The sequence below is a fragment of the Rhinolophus hipposideros genome, assembly GCF_964194185.1.
Source record: "Rhinolophus hipposideros genome assembly, chromosome: 26".
NCBI lineage: Eukaryota > Metazoa > Chordata > Mammalia > Chiroptera > Rhinolophidae > Rhinolophus > Rhinolophus hipposideros.
Window position 1 is genome coordinate 12,544,158 of NC_138072.1, and position 20,709 is coordinate 12,564,866.

Genomic DNA, 20,709 nt, shown 5'->3' on the forward strand with positions numbered 1-20,709 from the left:
GGGTGAGACACTGGTGTGGCCCCAAACAGAAGGGACGGAGGGGAGGACCCAGGTGATTTGGTAAGACGTTGTCTGACGCTGCCACCCAGCAGACAGTTCCTTCATGTTTGGCCTCTATCCTTAGAACAATGTTGACACGAATACTTGGACGTGTGTGGTATCCGTGGGACGTGTCTTTCAGGTGCGGGGGCTGGACAGGCATCCGTGCGTGTCCTCGGCTCGCAGGTAAGGGAGCTGCACGCCGCTGCGCTCTACTTTGGGAGGAAGAATGTTTTCTGGAAGGAGGTGAGACCAGGTGCAGAGAGCACCTCGCAAGCCTCTTCCCACTTGTCTGGTGGGAAATGAGGCACTAAAACCTGGCGGTCTCTGAGACATACCTTCCGTTTAGGGGGCATGGGCAGGAGGGCAGGTGCAGCCATGGAGGAGACAGACCTGACCTGACAGGGATCCTGGGAAAACTGCCCGAGGAAGCTGCTCCCGGTGAGCCCTGGACCCCCCTGCCGCTCGTGCTATTTCTCTCTGAGTGGGCCAGGGGGCATTTAAGCACAGACACTCATGAGAACCAGCACCTTCTCTGGGGCTTCTGGAATAAGGTTGTGCCAATGGCAGGTGAGGCCATCACTGGACAAAGGTATAATTACTGAACTGCCCATACTGTCCCTCGCTGCCCGGGGCACCAGGCTAGGCAGGCACTTTCCAGTGCCTTCCTCTAACCTCAGGCCCTAGTCTTACGCTTCTCCTCCATCACCCCATTACTGTCACTGCCGCTCCCTGCCCATCCAACTCTACTCCACTATTAAAGTCACGCTTCAAACTGACATTTTCTTTTTAATTTTTAATCAGTCTGTGTTAAGAAAAAAAAAAAACAGGATATGATCACGCTTCCAGTTCTCACAACTCTATCAGCACATAGCAATTTTATGGATCAGAGTTTTGTTTATATTCGTCTAAAACCCAGAGGAAGAAACAAATCAACTCCACAGATCAACATGTATTGGAAGAAACACTTCAGGATTCGGGGAAAATTTTTTTTTCAATCATTCATTTTCTTAGGAACAATACCCAGTGGGACCCGGCAGACGTCACCATGGGAATGCAGGATTGGCAGAAAGGCGAGGCAGCCTCAGAAGTAGGAGGGCAGAGACATTTTGGGGCTGGGAGGCTAGCCTGCAGACTTTACCGAACAAAATAAAAGGAAAAAAAAAAATCCAACCTCATACTTTATTTGGAAGAGGAATGCATTTACAGAAACAATTTCTGTTTTGGAAAATAAAATATGGCTGAGTTTGGGAGTGAGGGCATCACTTATAATAGTTCACTGGAGAGGGCTCATGACTCTGAGATAAATTATCAAATGGAATCTTTTTAAAATGCCGAAACCAAACATTACCTTGGTCACTTTCTCCACCATGAGATGTATTTGAACACATTCTGACCATTTTTAAAGTCACAAGATTTATCCAATGTCACGATCCATGTGCTAGACCATGAACACAAATACAGACGCTATTTCGCCAAAGGGCAGCACGAAGTACATGAACTCTACTTTTTGAAGAAATTCCCAAAAAGCAGAATCTGCCCAAGTCTTTTTCTTTTCTCGCTGGAACTGCCACATCCTGCTTTAGTCTTGCCCGTGAGTAGAATTGTCCAGAAGTCGCACGAGAACCTTCCCTCTGAGCGCCTCTGAGGGGCCACTCTGCTGCTCTTCCTGCAGCTCACCCTAGACTTCCTGCAGAGGCGGATCCATCCTAATTTGGAGTCCAGAGACGGGGTGAAACAGATTTTAGAAGCGAATTTACACAATGTGACATGCTTTCAGAGGAGGCAGGTAGTACTCATGATATAAGTCAATGGGGCGCAGGATTCAGTGGCGTGTGCGTGGAACTGTCTCATGTTCCCCAGCACGAGACACACTTGCCCTCTTCATCCAGTACCACACAGGGGTTTCCCCTCATCCCTGTATTTCCCATTGGTCTTGGCAAATCCTCAGGTCCCATTTAAAAGAGCTGCCACGGCAGTCTGTCAGTGTTTGTCACCCACTGTTGAGTCTGTGATGTACGATGTGAGTCACTGTCCCCATGTAGATAAGTTAAAACACTTCCCCATCCCCCACGCTCTGTCTTTCTGTTGCCTCACTCCAAGGTAGGAGGTTCCCAAATGGCCCGTAGAATCATTGGGACTTGGCCTGGCTATGGGCCTTCTTCCATTAGCGGGATCTCTGTAAAAGAAGAGATGGTTATTATTTAGTACACTGAAAGACATCACCACCATCTGGAATTATGAGCTTTATTAGAATACCTATGATTCCTGAAATCAATGAGGAGAAGAAGAAAATGTTAGAAAAGGTCCACATATCAGTTAATAATCAAATAGCCAACTCCTCCATACAACATCTAGTGGGTGGCTGGAAAAATCTCAGACCCAGCTCATAAAAACTCAAATACTAGATTTTAACCATGTGCCCTACCGATCATACAAGCCAAGAGAGGTGCAGAGAAGATGCAGAAAAGGAATTCGACGGGGACCCAGCAGACCCCTGTTTCCATATCTTTACTGTCACTAACTATCGCTACAAGTTAGAATTCATGTGACATTTGTAAAGTGGGGCTGGTGCCCCCTCCCCTGGGAAACAGAACCCTGTTTAGTCTGATGGATTTTTCCTACTTTACCATGAGCTACAATCTGCTTTTCCTGTGACAGGTGCACATACATCTTTTACTTCATACCTGGTCAAAATAACCTGCGTGTACACAGAACTTCGCCCGCACCAGGCCCTAGGGCACGCATCTGGGTCTTTCCTCCTGGCACGCGTGTGTGTTACCCTGATCCTAGGCACCACTTTCAGAAGTCCTGCCTAATCAAGGGATAAAGAAGAAAAGCATCCTGGATCATAAAGAGGCTAGAGAAACCAAGTCCCGGCCACCGGAGCCTTTCTGCTCCGGATGGCTCGGTGCCCTCTTGTGCCTCCTGAAATTTCAGTTAATGGATTCATCACCGGGGAGATGATGACCACTCCTTCCACTAATTGGTCTTGCCCATGGCCTCTATGTGCAGAGTGAGCAAGAAGCAATTTAAGCTGAGTGACAGGGAAACAGGTTGATGTGGCTCTGTGCTGGCTTGTAGATGGCACGTGCTGGGTGGGGAGGTGTGTGCCAGGGTGCTCGGGCCTCGGGGCGAACACTTACCATCCGCAATGTCGATGCCTGGGCTGGTGGATGCCACCTCCCCCGCCGTGCTGGCAATTGTGTCGGGGTTGTCGGAAGCGGGGCGGGCGCCCCCTTGGCACATGGGAGATGAATATAGACTCTGGAGTAGCTCGGAAGAGCCCGAGACGCTGTCACAGGTTTCTGACTCCCCTGGGCCCATGTCTGTGTCCCCCGAGCCGGGGTATGCTGGGGGGCTCTGGTCATCCACAGGTAAAGGGCAGCCCTGGCCCACAGAAGCCAGGTACCCGGGGCCTAAGGCACTCAAGCCGCCACTCACAGCCTCGTCGTAGGACGGGAGCATGACGGGCACTCCGTCCACCACCACGAAGTCAGGGTCGCTGCTGGAACTCCTGGGAGGCCCCCTGCAAAGCAAAATGGTGCCAACATGTCAGAGAGATGTGCCAGCCCAGGAATGAAGCCACCCGTGCCCCCCACTGTCACGGAGGTCCTCAGGGCCCTGCACGACACGGTACAGAAGAACCAGCCCCCCATTTGGATCTCTCCGGGCAGACGGTGCCGTCACCATGGCCACTCAGGGGAGCAGAGGTTTCTTCTCCTCACTGTCCTGTGCCCTCCTGCCTCTCCTCTCCTGCTCCGCCCTGTTCCCTCCACTGTCTTCCTTCCTCCCTCTTTGACCTGTGGGCGTGGCCTTAAGGCCATCACCTCGTGGGCAGGGGACCACATGGCTCATTCCTACGGAGCACCAATGTGCCACTGCGGTGTCCCTCGGGAAGGCTGCTGAAAACGGAACTGCACCAGTAAGAGTACAGGAAACCAGAGACCCTAGGCCCACAGGGAAAGGCTAACGCCTGCATTTTTTATGCTGTTTTGCTTCCTGCTACACCATAAACATCACTCACTTTCAGTCAAGATAGAAAAACAATGGGGAAAAACATAAAAGAAAAGCTCTAAGCACCTTCTCACTACCTGATTCAAGTTCTGTCGGGCTCACCTCGACCTTCTGGCCCAGTGGCCAGGTGAACCTAAGCTACACCTATGCTGCCTGGACCAATGTTGCTGGGAGCGTGTAGATGGTCTGCCGTCTCCGCAGGTGGTCCCTGTGGGGCTCTGCCCCTTTGCCTCTTGCCCTCCTGCACCTCTGAGCCTGGTGGACGGGAGCCCAGGCAGAGCCAAAGCCCGAGCTCTGTCTGGTCCCCAGTCTCTGCTCCTGACCTCTTAAAGGAACCGGAGTGGCTAATAATAAGTGGCCAGCCTTTCCTCCCCTATGTCCCACCTATGACACTCAGCTCCCACGTGACAGTCATCACACATCTTTCCAGTGTCTACGCTATGGGACCCGGAGGGGAAAAAAAATTCTTGGATCGCCCTGGAGAATGTTATTATCTATTTGGGTAGATGATACTAACTTTTCCAAACCAATTAGAACATAATATCAGACGGAAATAATCGCGGGACTAAAAAAAAAAAAATATATATATATATATATATATATATATATATATATATATATATATATATATATATATCAGGTGAAAGCATTTTGGAGAACATTTTTTAAAATCTTAATATTTAGTTGGTATAACTTTTCTTCCAAGCACATGTGGAAAAATAGCTCTATGGGCCATTTTGACAGACTCCCAAGCACTATAAATCATAATATGTAGTTTCGCTTTCTCTTTGTAATCCTCAGTCCCATTTTAGATAGTGTAATTGCTCAATGATAGAACATGGTCCCTTGATTCATAAATAATAACGCTGAGGACCGAGAGAGTGGATGGGAAGCTTGAGAGGAAACCTCAGCAAGGGTTTCGCTCTGGCTCCAGGACGGCCGTGAAGCACTCTGGGCCTGGTGAGGGAGGCAGGCGGCTCCCACACCCAGCACATTTCCATGGCTGGGAGAGTGGGTGCCTGTCAGGTTGTGGGGCCCCTGCAGCCAAGTGGAGGAGCATTGCTAAGTGAGCCGAGGCCATCCCAGGGGCCCTGAGGTTAAGGGAGAGGGTGGACAGACCGGTGCTGTCTCTAGCAACTCCACACTGCATAGCTGGGAGGTGTGACAGACACACTGGCTCTTTCCTGGAGGGAAGAAGGGGAAGTGGTAAATTCCAGGAGCCTCCTTCTCCAAGAAGCAATATTCTCTTTTCCAGGAGGTGGCATGCATGACCCTGCGGGCTATATTCAAAACAAGTGTTCTTTCCTGATGCATAAGGTCTCAGAAGGAGGACATTGGCATGGGCACAGAATCAAGGCGATCACGATGGTTCCTTCGCGACAGGTGGCTGTATCCGTGAGCTCTGGCTGGTGTCCTGTGACGTCTGGTGCCCAGCCGGCCCTCCATTTCCTAATGTTCACAAACCCATCCCTTTGTTTTCCAACGACTTCTCCTTCCAGAGCAATGATTTGCCAGCAACAGGGCTGGTGCTGTCTTTGTCCTGGGTGTGGGGGTAGGGAAGGGGCCACAGGCTGCTCTGGGCACTGGGAGGGTCACACCGCCTGTGAGAATGTGACAAGTTCCTCTTTGCAGATGACAGCTGTCATCTGTGCAGTGGAGGACTAGGGCGAGCCACTCTTCACAAGCCCCGCCCCACACACGCAGGCCCTACTTTCAGGCAGAGGCTCACCCGCCCTGTCCTGCTCCCCCCATCCAGAATCCCTCCCTCTCCTTCCTGAGACTGCCCACTGCACATTGTGTTTGGACCTCGGTTGGGTCACACACCTGTGACCTTGACTCCTAAGTAGTTCTGTACATTCCTTACCATCCCTGTGGACTGGAAGCTCCAGGGGACTAACTCCAGGGCCACATGCGTGTAGACGGCGATGACATGGTCATCCTGGGGCACAGTTCATGGCGTGCGGCCCTCACACTGCTTCCCTCTGCACCCCTGACCAGCCCTTCGAGATGAGTCTACGTAGGGAAGGAGGGAGACACGGGCTCACAGGAATGGGGGCGGGCGGCAAAAGAGGGAAATGAGGTCTGTCTCCAGCTTGGAGCTATGACCCCCAGACACCCCCAGATGCCCCAGGAAAGGGTTTTCAGCTCTTCCCCCTATTCTCCCTTAGAACCTCAACTCTGCATTCATCAAGGGTCGGGCTCAGTCTCTACTTTCCATTGCTCACGGCGGCTGCACCAACCTGGGGGGGAAGTGGGCCTTGAACTTGGTCTGGAACATCCTGGCCAGGATGACAAGCAGCAGCACAAGCAGCACGCTGGTGGCCGTGAACGCTACGATCTTCCACGTGGTCAGGAGGGTCTCATGGGTGCTGGGCCACGTTTGCTCTGCCGAGAGAGAACCAAGTACGGCATGAAGTTCCCAGACTGTGACGGAGCAAAAGTCCCCCAAGGTGCCCACGTGAGCTGAATTTTTCCAGCCCGTGAGCTGTTCATCACATGCCTCCCAATGCTCCCCAAGCCGGCTTGTGTCACATGGCATCAGGACCACAGCACGAGAAATAGTCCCCGGCGAGTTCTCGGCAAGGCTGAAGACAGATGTGCACACGGAAGGTCTGGGGTGAGAGCCGGACATGGGGATCGATAATGTACCTGCTTCTTGGGCAGAGAATAAAGGGGGCTAAAGCCCTTTGTGAGGGTTCTGGAATAGGTTGTGGGTTGAGGAAAAGGACAGAAAGCTCGAAGGGCCAGGCCTGCTCCATGGCCCTCACTCCCTCGCCACCTCTGGCTGTCACCCTTCCAAAACAGATTCCTGGCCCTTTGGCACAAGCCACCCTGTCTCTCACTGCCGCCCTCCGCCTTCCCAGCCCCCGCCGTGGCTGCTGCCTCCTCCTCTGAACCCCTCACCTTGCTCAGCAGCACCCTCATAGACCTTCTCTGCACCCCTCTGCTCACTGGTTCACACGACCACCTGTGGGCGTCCAGATGCCCCGTGTAAATAAACCCTGTGACCCCCACCACACGCTGTGTCCAGGGGGAAACGTTGCAGCTATCACTGCTGTTCAGGGCAGGCCACCACGGGCATGCCTGGAGCACACCAGGGCGAGTTGGCAGGACCGGGGTGGGCAGGAGACGACGGGTGGGTGTGCGCTGGTGCCCAGGTCTCTGCCATGCGGTCACTACCCTGGTGCCCTGAGACCAACGGTGAGGTTGGTGTGCTATTAACTATGAAGCAATGAAGGTTGCCAATTGCCCACAATTTTGTAAGTGACGGGGGTTCCTACCCACGTATCACCTGTATTCTGAGGTGCATCCCTGAGTGGAGGAGAAGGCGGGGTCATGGATCGCTGGGTCACACCCATGGGCCTATGGCCTTCTCAGTGGAAGGGGATAAGGCTGGGAGAAGACAGTGCACAGAGAGTGGAGGTCCTTCCACGGGAGCAGGGGGTCTGAGGGACCCTGTGCAGAGGGCCAGCATTTTAACCTGGGGACAGGCAGGTGCACGGGCCTGGACTCATTAGCTGCGTAGATCCACGAGGATGGGTTTCTCTACCCTGTTGCTAACAGTGTGCGAGGGGAGGAAGGGTGGCGCTCCAGACTCAGCCCTCGCCACTGTGTGGAGTGGGACCCTGGACCGGCGGCGAGGGCGAGGCCCTCAGTGCGCTCACCTGACTTGATGCAGTAGACTTGATAGGAAGGGAACCACTCCCCATACTGGCAGGTGATGTACTTGTAATCACTGGTGAGGCTGTAGCCGGGGTCGCAGTAGAACTCCACGACGGTTCCGTGATTGTAGCGGTCGCACGGCCGCGGGTGGCAGATGAAATCGCCGTGGCTCACCACTGGAGGCAGCGGGCAGACTTGGGCAGTTGGGGAGAATAAGAGTTTCAGAACCACACGCTCTCCCTGCGTGAAGCCCTCGAGACATCGATCGGGCCAGGAGAAGGCCTTCCCGAGCGATGTTCTCACACACTCATCACCAGGCTCTCCCTTCCATATTCTCACGGGAAGCCCACTCTACTATTCTGAGCGTGAGCTGTTACCACGTGGTCGTGTAAAGTATATCGTAAAAGAGAGGTTCCTTTTCCATTGCCAAGAGGATGCCTATTTAATAGACAGTATTAAGCTACTCGATTAATAATGCATGCCATTATGTGCCAGGCAACCTAGTAAATAAAACTAAGCTATTTATGGACAAAATCTTACTGAAAGGTACAGCTACCCTGAGCCTCTTTTGGTGGCTACAGCAGCAATCTGGGACTGTCCCAATCCCGGGGTGGTGTCCCTAACCTGATTCTCAAATGCCCTGCGGGGATTTGGCCAGTGGCACATACAATTCTGCTGGCTCTGTGTGCAGGGCCAGCCACAGCCTCCTGTTCTTAGGTGCTCTGGCCAGTGGGGATGAAGTTGTGGGCGCTTGGTTCTGCCACCAACACTCTGTGACCTCATCAAGTCACTTAACCAATTTAAGCCTTGATTTTTACCTCTGTAAATGGAAGCTTATTCTATCCTCAGTAATGTTCTATAGTTTCTCTTACCCTAATATTGTGCCACTTAAACATTCTTCAAGGAACAATCAAAGCACAACCTCTACCAAGGCCAGGGTCAAACTCAATGAGGTCCCCCATGAAAACCACTGAAAACTTTGATCGAGAGAGAGAAAGAGAGAGAGCACATGTTAACTTCTGAGTCCCTTCCCAGGGGTGGGTATCCAAATGCCCTGGCCAGTGTAGAACCACAGGCACCTTCCCAGCTCACCTACACACAGACCACGTCCACAGATGGGTCTGCCCTCTCCTCACTGGCCACTGGGAGGCCGCAGAAAATCGTGGCAGAACTCATTGTCAGCTACATGTGCCCACTGACGCTGGGCAACAAGATGGGTGCCCTGCTTAGCGGGACCACCCCAGTGGAGGCACCCCAAGGCGTGGGGGTGAGAAACTTTTCACAGACATCTTCTTTAACGTAGATCTTACTGGCTCTTTTAGAGATGGGGCAACAGAAACTGAGAGGTCAAGTTCTGCAGAAGCAATGAGAGGAGGGGGTAAGAGCTCAGGCTGATTCCAGGCAAGCCTGGATCTGAGTTTGGGCCAAACTCCTCCCCCGCGGAGTGACCCTGAACAAAACGCGTCTCTCACCTCTGAGGTGAGATGACAAATCTCACCTCTGAGCTTTATCATCCTTATTTGTGCAATGGGAGTGGCTGAGGGCTATTCTAAAGAAGGCTGGCAAGGGCATAGTTCAAAGCTAACATATGAAGTGGGCAGTCAGGGTTAGCCAGGACCAAAGTATTTAAGGAGAAGGACCATCAAGTAATTACTTCTGTGGGTGATAGAAAAGCCAACGGAACAATGAGGTCCCTGACATTAGCAGCGGTGGGAAGCCCCTACCAGACCCCTGGGTGGGCAGAACAAGAGGGTCCTAGTTTCTGGGTCCCCAGTAGGAATTGGAACCACATGGGTGTGTCCTGTGGGAGCTGGAGCTGAGGATGGCCCAGGGCAGAGGGGATCACGGCAAAATGCCCGGCTTCTGCATCTGCCCATTCCCCAGTCTCCCTCTGGACAAAGCCAGCAGGGAGCTGGCTGACGAGGGGGCAGCGCGCGGGGACAGGAGAGGGTCTGAGGCCCACAGGCTCTGGGCATGTTCCACGACTGGAGGCTGTCAGGTGACTACAGAGGGGTCCCATAGGGGAACACTGGCAGAGCTAGGACAGAAGCTCTGAGTTGTAGGCCGAGGCACTTTCACTGCCCCTGGCATCTCCTATCCTGGTAGCCACCTTCCAAGGAAGTGCCCAGGACCATGGGGCCCTATCATTTGATCCGTTTCCAGTCTCACTCTAGGGCTCTAATCAAATCCACTGCCTCCAGCGAGCGTCCCAGTAGGTGAGCAAGGCAGCAGGAGAGGAAAGGGAAGGGAAGGGTGGCTGGAGAGGAGGAGGGAGAGAGAAAAAAGCACTGGTCCTGGGGTCAGCGGCCTCCTCCATGCCATTTCTCCCGGAAGAACACGGGGAAATGAGCGTACCCCCTTGCTCCAGCACCTGCTGCCCAGACAAGGGAGCAAAGAGCTCTCAGAACCAGCTTCCTGGGCTGACTCCTGACGACCAGAGCGAAGGTAGAATGCAGAGTGGGAAGACTCGATGTCTGCCGTGTGGCCAGCCTGACGTGACATCTGCCACTCCAGGGGCCCCGAGGGCTCCCCCAGCTCATGTGAGTGTCTGTGGGTCCCCCTCCTCATGTGGGGGCCTGTGGGTCCCCCTCCTCTGCACCCCCAGTGAATGCTCCTCCCAGGGAAGGCTCTCCCTGGGAGAGGAGGCTCTCCCAGCAAAGGCATTTAGAGCTGCGGGGCTTTCCTCCTAGCAGGCCCTCCCAACAAGTCCCCAAGGGTCCCTGTAGGATTAGAAAATTACCAAATGGTTTTCAAGGCCCAGAAAACATCCTGAGAGGTCACAAGGGGCCCTGTAAAAGTATGCAAGTTGGTGATCAGCAGAGTTTCCCCTCCCTTGCCCTGGAGGATAAAGGAATGCTCAAACCACTGCCTGAACCCTGAGGCACATGGTCCCATGACGTGTTAAGCACTGGCTGGACCGTACGGGTCAATCATGCAATAAGGAAAAGGGAGGCGACACACGGTGCACCTGGCCACAAGCTGTAGAGGTGCCCAAATTCATGCTCAAAGCACAGCTCTGGATTGATGAGCTACAGGCTCTGAGGCAGCTTGTTTAACTTCTTGGGGTTTTAGCTCCCTGTTCTGTGCACCGAGGGAAACACTCCCTAACTCCAAGGGTGTTCTGAGGGGTAGACAGTGGATGTAAAGTGTGTCACACAAATGTCCGGGACACAGTAGGTACTTAATATGGAACAGCTATGAGTATCACTGGTGCCCAGACTTGCTGGAGTTCCTGTACTGCCCTCTGGTACCAGAGCCCTGTGAGGCTCCATAAGCCATCAGGACACCTGGATTGTACCAGGCCAACCCCAAACACACCTAGAGAGAGTCTGAATAGGTCATCTACACATTTTCTCAGAGGCCAGTTAAAACCATTAAAACCACCCACTGTAGAGGCTCTCATTCCAAGACTGTCATAATCGGCTGCTAATGGAGATGCATTTCCCCCTAAGTGGAAACATTTATCTTCAAACCTTGCAGTATTTCTCATGATTGCACTTGGCTGACCATTAGTGTTGCTGCAGGGAAAACCCCTGTGTGTCCTGGTAGGGGCAGGGGGTGAGGAGAGTTCTTTTACCTTGGAAGGAAGTGGTAACAACAGTGTCATTAATTATAAACTTGGGAAGCTGACTTCAAAATGATACAGAAATACCTGAGGCTCCAGGGTCTTCCACCCCTGCCCACAGCTTCCCACTATGGGGTTAGACTGAGTCCTACTATCCCTGACCTCTCCATACCTTCCCCAAGAAGTACACAGACAGAATGACAGTTCACAACCAGGTGACTGAAGATGGTGGCTTGGACCAGGACAGTGGCAGCCAACATCACGAGAAGTAGAGTGATGGGACATATTTTAAAAGTTTCTGCTTCTACAGTAGGACTTGTTGAAAGATGGAATTGGGGTCCAAGGGAAGAATCAAAGATGACTCCCAGATTTCTGACATTAGCACCTGGGTAGATGATGGTGCCATTCACCACGTAAAGTGTTTTGTTTCATTTGTTTATGGGAATGAAGTTGCACTAACAGTCTGGCTTTGCACTGGTTATGTTTGAGCAGCCAGTGAGAGAGTCAGCCAAGTGTCAGGCAGCTGGAGAAACCATCTCAGGGTAAGAGTAGAACTCAGTACTCATGTGCATAGAGATAATACCTAAAACCATGAGATTGGATGAACTCCCCTAAGGAGAAAGGGTAGAGAAAACAGAGGAGGGTCCCCAGTCCAAATGCCCAGAAATCAGTACAAGAGCCTGGCCAAGTACACTGGGCTGTATCACCAAAGCTGAGAGGAGACTGTTTTGAGGAGGTGGCAGTGGTTCCTAGCAAGCTGAGAAAGATGAGAACAGAAGAGTGACCACTGGATTTGGCCCCATGGAAGACACTAGTGACCTTGAGGAAAGCAATTTCAATAGAGTGGTAGGGGAAGCCATTCTGGAGTGTGTAGAGGAGTGAACGGGGTGGGAACTGTAGACAACACATCAAAGTTTGCTGAAGGAAGCAGAAAATGGGGCCACTGGAGAGCCAGGGGAGATTCTGCTCACCCCCACAGGCACTGCAGACCTTGTTCCTATGTTATAAATGGGAGTGGCCAACATGGAGGACAAGATCGGTGATGTGGGGTGGGAGGGGGACAGAAGGAGGGTCACTGAGAAGTTGAAAAGAGATCAAATGGGCATAAGTGAACAGGAGCAGGAGGGAGGCAGAGCTGGACACGGGTACGAGAAGATCTGAAGCCAGGGCAGTGGACAGATGGCAAGCTGCTATCTGAAGGCTCCCACTTTCTGAATGAAGTATGAGCGGAGGCCATTGCTTGGGGTGGGGGTGGGGGAGATGCTTAGAGTCGAGAATTACATATCACTTATCACAGCCCTTAAGCCATTTATACATTTCACTATGTGCAAAAGAGGAAAATGAGGTTTAAAAATAGTCCATGTGCTTTGTGAATATTCACACAAATTATCTTGGGGAGACAGAAGAGTGTAGAATATTATAACCTACAGTCTTTAATTTTCTTTTTAATCCTGTTGAGCCATGGGCCTGGGTACTCTGACCGATATCTCCATCCTAGTCTTCCACATGCAGCCCCCTGGATGTTCTCATGTAGGAAACAGCGGCCCCTTTAGTATCTGCACCCCGATCTCTCCCACGGGGCTGTGTTGGAGGCTGCTGGCTGTTTGCCACAATCACATTCCCCTCTTCTTCCTGGGCACAGAGCTGTCCACATTGCTACTATCCCTTGTTTCTCTAAGGTCTCATCAATGGAATGTGAGCAAGGGTGATAAGTACGACTTCCAGGCCTAACCCATGAAACACTTCCAAGTGTTTGGCTCACTAGAATGGAGACAACCCCCAAAGGGGACCTTAGAAGCCACACCCTGAAAGCAGCAGAGCCTCCACTGGCCCTGAAATGACTGGGTGACCCACATTCACTAATATGGCTGCATGACAATCAACTTGGCTATTGCTGGAGCCGTGATATACACGTCTTCTTGGGCCCTGCTTACAGCGGTGGTCTGCCATACAGTGTGGAACAGCACCTGCAGTCTCCTGCTGTTTGCTGCGTTTAGGACCAGTGCCCGCGTCCCTGTCACATTCATGCTGCCCTTGAAGAGGACCTTCCTGACATCAGGAAGTGGTTCCTCAACCCTGGCTTCACATTAGCTTCCCCTTGTGGAGCTTTGCTTGACTGATCTGGGGTGGGTCCTGGGCTCGGAAGCTCCTTAAAGCTTCTGAGGTAATCCAGAACTAAACGCAGGGCCTCAGGCCAGCGCAATAGAGAGAAGGGAAAACAAAACTCTCCCTTCTCTCCCTGCTGGGATGGAGGGCTTACAACTGTCAGTGGGAGCCAGTGAGAATCTGATGGCTATGGTGCCTGGTTTGGGTCTTTGCCTTCCACCAGATCCTTGCTTTCCGAGTCTCTGGCCCATCAGCTTTAGGTCAGTTGGGAGCCTGTTAGAAATGCATAATCTCAAGCCACCCTCCAGACCGACTGAACCAGAAACTTCATTTCCAGAAAAGTCCCAGGTGATTCACACACACAGGACAGTGTGAGAAGTGCTGTCCAGGGCCTGCAGACAACTTTGTCGCTGAGTTCAGTGTTAACGTGAAGAGAAAGCACCCTCCAAGGCCAACAGCTGGACCTCAGCGGGCCTGAAAGAGCTCGGGGAAATAGTGGGAAAGCCAGCCCTTCTGTGTATCAAGTGTGAACGCCTCATCTCAGGACAGCCCAGTGCACATAGGAGCCAGGAACGCAGACCCTGCTCTGCACACATGTAGAACCACCCAAAGCCCTGCCTCCCAGAGTGCTGCTGGCTTGCAGTGGTCATAACTGCCATTGCGCCCGCTGTTCCCTCCGATCTAAGTTTGGGTGATAATTCCAGGACGCTGGATGGAACCCTCCATGCAGAATCATCACTGTTTTCAAGGCCACATCTGAAACTTTGCTTTTAAAGCTCCGGGGAAATCAATGACCATTATACAGCACATTACATTTTCCACTTTTTGGTTTGCTGTAAGAACACGGGAGGCCAATAATTGTGTCCACCAAGGAAGCAAATGATGACAAGGCTGGGGCTTTGCCTATTCCCAGGCCAGATAGAGCAAGGTGTTTACTTGCTCAGAGATGTGCTGACAGGTCAAATTTAAGATCAATATTACCCAGCAGCCCTGAGGGAGAAGCTCTGATCGACTTTCCATCTCGGAGTCACCACATGAGGGTGTCCCTGAAGATATACAGAAATGCATCTGATGACAACTGTGAAACTTCAGTGAAAAAAACCATACAGCTTCACATAAGAAATCTGAAGTGTGCCTGGTTTGGGAGACAGGATAAAGCCACAAAAGAGCACACAAGTGAGGGAACAGGTGTAAAACCATGATTTACTGTGACAGTTTTTTGCAGTGAGGAAAGTTTGGTGCTGGGATCAAAAGCTGACAAGTATTTCTGGGTTCTCACGAGGCTGCTCTTCTTTCTTTGCTGTGATGGAAACACCCACAGCTCAGACCAGTACAGCCTTCATCACCACAAGGTGAGACTAAATCACAAGACACTGGTGATGTCCGAGCGTCCTGATATCTGTACCTTTTATAAAATAGGATTCCCCTATGGTCAGAATTTCTGTTAGTAATCAAAGCGGGGCATCTTAATTTTTTGAACAGGAAAGAATCCAGGGGCACAAGATTAAAAAGGAGTGTGTCCCACAGTTTACACAGAAAGCCCGCAGGGAAGGGTGCACATAGGGGATGTCTTTTGTGTCTCTCTCTGCAATCAGCAAACCTTTCCACCATCAGATTGTGCTGGAGTTAAATGGTGCCAGTGTGTCCTGGCAATATGTAAGTCCTTCTTCTACAAATTAGATCAAGGTGCTACACTCCTAAACTTGAATGAACGTTCTGAATTTCCTGAACTTCAAGTTTTTCTCCCACAATTTTTTTCCTTAAATTTTCAGCACCTTCTTGCCTTTGTCTGTTAGCAAATGCTAACAGATGAGGAAATAAATAATTGATTAGTCAGTTCGTAATGATGGAAGCAATTGGTCATGCTTTGTTCCTAGCTCTGTGTGTGTGTGTGTGTGTGTGTGTGTGTGTGTGTGTACACGCATGCATGCATGCAGTTATGGGTATCTTATGCAGAGAAAATAGATAGCCACATTTTCTGCTAGCAAAAGTGCTTCTAAGATTTACACAGTATTTCTTAGTGTTCTACAAAACAAAAACAAAAAGCAAAAAACAAAATTATGCTATTCTATGGGAAGTTCCATGCTTTTTGGACATCTGAACAAATCTGAGAACCACCGGCTTTGAAGTCATGGACAGTGAAAAGAGAGGAAGAGAAAGAAAAATCTGCCAGGAGAACAGAAAAGGAGAGAGTGAGCGAGTGAGAATGTGAGAAAGACTGAGAAAACATAAGAAATCGTGGATTAATGAAAGACCTACAGGAACTCCACATAGTGCAAAGTGCACTTTCTTGAGTTCAAACGTGACTCCCACACTTAGCAGCTATGTGACGTTGGGTCTTCTACTTAATCTCTGTCTGAGCTGGCCTTACTACCATCATCTGTAAAACAGGAATAGTAATGCCTACATTACAGGCCTTTTATGAAAATTAGAAATAATATCTGTAAGTCACTAACCATAATGCCTGGCGCAAAAGTGGATGTCCAATGAACAGAGGGGGTCACTCTCATTATCAGCTACATTAGGAGCCAATGAAATAAAGTGCAAGCAGTAATTACAACCACAACTTTAAACAAGTAGCACACACACACTCTTTATCAGCAATCCTATTTTATAATAAGATTGTTGTTGTCATAAATGTTGTTATTGCCTCGTTTATGCAGGTAAGGGAATCAAGGCTCTGAAAGGTGAAGCTACTGGTCCAAGGTCACTCAGCAAATAAAGAGCAGAGCTGGGATTTGACCTTAAGTGGGGTTTCCTACAAAGCTTTCTCTGAGTCTCGCTGTGGGGTTTCAGGTGTGCACAGAGGAAAGGACCAGATGCGAGAGCAATGATGTCTTCGCCTGCTAAGATGGGGATTATGCACAGTGGAGGAAAGCCTTAGGGGCTCTAGAGATGGAAGAAAGATGTGATGGAGGAACCCTGAAGATACAGAGGAGGGCTCCCGTTTGGCTCAGCAAGTATAACGAGCAGGTGTACCATGTACTGGGTCAGAGGAGGGTTCGCTCAGGCCCAGGGCTGTGGGCTGACTCCAAAGGATGCTGGCCAGCTGGGATTTGGGGAGCTTTGAGGACAGCCATTTAAATCCAGAAGGGAGAGGGAGAGAAGACAGAAGGGGCATTTGATGCTTCTCAAGCCAAGGCAGGGAGAGCACATGGTGTGGATTGAATTGTTTACCCCAAGAAGGTATGTTGAAATCCTAACTGCGGGTACCTGCGAATGTGACCTTATTTGGAAATCGGGTGCATTGGGGATGTAATCAAGTTAAGATGAGGTCACACTGGAGTAGATTGGGCCCTCAATCCAATATGGTGGTGTCCTCATAAGAGAAGAGACACACAAAGGGAAGACACAGAGGGAAGACGGCCAGGTGAGGACAGAGGCAGAGGCTGGGATGATGTAGTTGAAAGCCGAGGCATGCCAAGGCCACCCCTAGAAGCTAGAAGAGGTAAGGAAGGATTCTATCCAGAGTCTCAGAAAAAACATGACATTGTCAACACTTGGATTTTGGATTTCTAGCCTCCAGAACTGTGAAAAAAATAAATTCCTGTTGCTTTAAATCACCCTGTATGTGATAGTTTGTTACAGCAGCGCTGGGAAACTAGGGTCCATTCTTGGCCTGGGAGGTAGAGGCTGACCCTCGGGCCAGGTCCACGGTAGCTGTCAGCTGCAGCAGGCGGGTTTCCTGGCTAATGTCAAAATGTCTGCCTGAAATAAGCAGACACTGAGATTTCTTCACAGTGAAGTAAAAAACCGTTGTGTACAGGAAAGTGGGTAATTTATGAGAAATGCTGCAGAGGATGGAGGGAGTAAAAGTAACACAGGAAGCCTGGATCCCAGGCCTTGAACCTAAGTGCTCCTTAGGGAGAGGTCATTCTCTTTGGGCAGCAACAGCAGAAACCAGGTGGGAGAGCCTTATGCTTTGGGGACAGGAGAGTCACCCACAGTTGACTCAAAGGACCACAGTATTGTTGAAAATGTCAAGCAGTATGGTAGAGCAAGGTTCCTCTCATATGCTATTTTAGCAAGAGTTATCTACAGAATTCTTGGCTTCTTAGCTTCCTACCAATTTACTTTTCTTCCCAATTCAAAAAAAAGTCCCTCAGAATAAGATATTTGTGGTATGAAAATACAGATTGATGTAGGCACAGCTATTTGCTTGTGATCGCTTGAGCAAGGAACTAGTTTTAAAATCTGAATTCCAATATAATTGGCTTCTTTTTTTATAATTCCAGATGTCTTTCCACCTTCTTGATGCCTGGACCTATTAAATCCCTTCCCATGAGTGGAAGAGACAGTGTTAGAAGATGCGTTAGGTTCTCATCCATCAAAGAACAAACTGGTCAGAATGTAAGCCACGTCCCCAACTTTTCTGCAGGCGCCACTGTTACTGGGAGAAAGACAAGCTATCAGAAGTACCTTCTCTGCTAAGCACTTTAACTCTAGAGAAATCTGGGTGCCATTTAGAGTCGGGCACTCTCTTTTTGCAAAAACAAAACCAAAAAGAACAAAAAACCCTCTTCCTGTCCAAGAAAAGACGATTGTGAACACAGGCGTTACGGTGACAGATTCTAGGGGGAAAAAAGGAATAATACATGACAGCAAGATGGACACTGAAAGGTGTGAATATTTTACCTGCCCCTCACCCCAAATGTCTAATTACTTTGGAGAAAAAGACAGGGAATGTGGGCAACCATTCATGAAGAAAAGGATGGGTTGGGAGCTGAGGAGGGATGACCCAAAACCACAGTCATGAATACTTTCGAGTGACTCTCACCCTGAAAAAGGCCCAGGGAGCGACTAAAGGGATTTATAACCTTCTGTGTTGCACCTGATTGCAAGAGGTTTTATTGCCATGAAATACAAGTCCCCCACCTTCCTGGAGAGGAATCAAGGAAATAAATTCTGCCTGGAGCAGGGATGAAGCAGATATTCTACAGTTTAAGGACAAAAGGCTAGATTTTTTCCATTTGTACTGGTCCTTGCTGAGCATCTTGAAGTCACCCTGTTGGCACAAGCTGGTGGCTGTAAAAACGAGTTGCAGCTCTGAGATGCTGAGCTCTGCACTTTTCAGTGACCTAAAACTGACCTTCACGTAGCACAAAATAAAGACCTCAGCTTACACATCGGACAGTTTTTCAAAAACTATGAGGAGACGACAGGCAAAGTGAGAACACTGTTGGTGAGAACCATGAACCCATTGGAAGAGAGATACTGGTTCCCCATCTCCCCCAAGACTGCTCCCAACAAAATCCACTCTGGCCTTCAGCAAAGGGGTAAAAGATCCCTGCTACCACTGAAGGTGTGGCATTCAGACGAATTCAGAATGGTGAGCCCCGGGAGAAGCTTGTGTGCAGGATTCTTGTGGACAAATGGCCCTCACTGCAGAAAACGTGCAGCATTCCTGCTGAGGCGTTGTGGTCAAGGCTTCCATACATCGGCAGGATGATGGAAGTCTCCAATCTTCAGATTTCTTGACTAAGGAGTCAGCCTCATCCCTGGGCCTTGCACCCAGAGACATTTCCCTGAAGACATGAGTGATGGTACGCGGTTCCAGATCCAGCGTGTCCCCCGGGGTGATGTAGGACCCGGACAGACTGCCTGCCCCGTGACAGCCCGGGGATGGAGGGCTTGGGAGCAGTCGGGCTCCAGCCTGGTGGGGTCCCGTCTCTGAGTGTGAGTGTGAGGTGGGGGGGGGGTGTGATTATGCGAGTCCTCCGTTGGTGTTCTCTTCATTTCTTGATTTGGTGGGAGAAAATGTCCCAGAATTCTGCCACCTTTGTTCCCTTCAGAGGGAAGAAGAATCATCTCTACTTCTTTCGATGTCAATGTAAATCTCTGCATTTGAATGAGGTTCTTTTTTAAAAAAGATAATTCTAGGACCAGGAGACCTGGAGGGTTGATGGTCACGTGTTTCCAAGGAGGCTGAAAGGAAGGCAGGGTGCTGAGAGGAAGTCTGCTGAGGGGCTAAGGAACCTTGGACTTGGAGAAGGAGAAGGAGGGGAGTTTCAGGGCTACCTACCAGGTCAGGAGTCAAAAAATTCAAGAGGAAAAAAGCCGGGAAAGAAAGAGCAGGGAAGCCTGAGAACCTGGTCCTACTTGAAAAATAGGAACATGGTCTCTTGGTTTTCTTAGCACAGAAAGATCAGTGTTTCTAGATTCAATATAGAAAAAAGAAATAATGAAACTTCTTGATGCCATGGTACAGTCTACTTTTGAGTACAAGAGCAATGTGTGACCAGAAGTAGAAGAAGATACAGTGGCAATTACTTATTGGAGAGAGAGAGAGAGAGAGAGAGAGAGAGAGAGAGAGAGAGAGAGAGAGAGCACATATTAAGTCCAGTGATCCCTGGAGAATGCTGGCATGACACGCAGGCAGCTATTTTCATGTAATTACTCTGCTTTAGTGTATGAACAGTAGATGGAAATCGCATTAGAATAATTTACTATCGTGTGTGAACAATACATTAATAAGACTGCTTTCTATTCTGCATTTCGCTCCAATAATAAAATTTTTTAAAAAGCAACAAAAAACAAACCCTGCTAGGGTCACAAGCAAGGCGGTTATAATACAAACAGTGCAGAAAACCAATGTTTACAGGAAACAAAATAGCAAAGGATGTTGTGTACTAGCATATATACCGAGATGTAGAATGCGTTTTCAGTTCCCCGAGGGCCCCTCCACGTTGTTTCAGATAGGGCTTCCGGAACTAATGTCACTGCCACAGGATGGGGAGTACCTGAGGTCTCCTCATTCCCAGGCCCAGAGAACGTACATTTGTCTGCAGAGGAAATAGAAGGGTCTTTCGTTTTGGGGAGTAAGACCTAAAAATCCCGTAAGACTTTGACTGATGTAAACTGGGTTCCTAATTAGGGTTCTAAATTGGCCGTCTACTCACAGACTTGTAGGCTGGGCGTCTGAAGAAACGGGGGAATGTTTCTGTGACCCGGCAAATCATTTCATTTCTCAGGTCTCAAGTTCCTAAGGAGGCAGAACTAGACGAATGATTTTCATAGTTTATCATGGCAAGCGCTTTCTTCAGATACATCTTAAGTGGGAACACAATATGTAAAACAGCCACTGGGGGTGAGACAGCTGGAACTGAGCCACCTCAGGCCTCTTTGTTTCCTAGGGAACTTCCTGGGCCTCTGGGCCTGGAGGGCAGGAGTTCAAACCCACCTGGCCAAGCATTACCTCACCTTGTATAAACCTCTCACATTAGGCTGAGAAGAGAGACGGGTACAGGCTGGGGCAAGCAGATATACAGCAGAAGCCTTCCCTGCATCTTCCCACAAATAGAGGCTCTACTGGGTAAAGA

At 50.0% G+C, this 20,709-nt stretch overlaps 1 protein-coding gene across 2 annotated transcripts in view; it reads right to left on the reverse strand.

Moving 5' to 3' along the window:
• Positions 1–819: 819 nt before the first annotated feature.
• SUSD4 (sushi domain containing 4) overlaps positions 820–20,709 on the reverse strand; it is a 99,091-nt gene continuing 79,201 nt past the window's right edge. The window contains exons 6-10 of one of the 2 annotated variants that reach the window (XR_013992665.1): positions 7,722–7,913; positions 6,297–6,441; positions 3,186–3,568; positions 2,727–2,854; positions 820–2,218 (exon numbers count right to left, since the gene is read on the reverse strand). Coding sequence is in view for 1 of the 2 variants with exons in the window: in XM_081039231.1 (XP_080895357.1) it covers positions 2,190–2,218; positions 3,186–3,568; positions 6,297–6,441; positions 7,722–7,913 (749 nt within the window). In the remaining variant the exon portion in view is untranslated. The remainder of the gene's footprint in view (positions 2,219–2,726; positions 2,855–3,185; positions 3,569–6,296; positions 6,442–7,721; positions 7,914–20,709) is intronic. The other variant, XM_081039231.1, reaches the window with a different exon arrangement.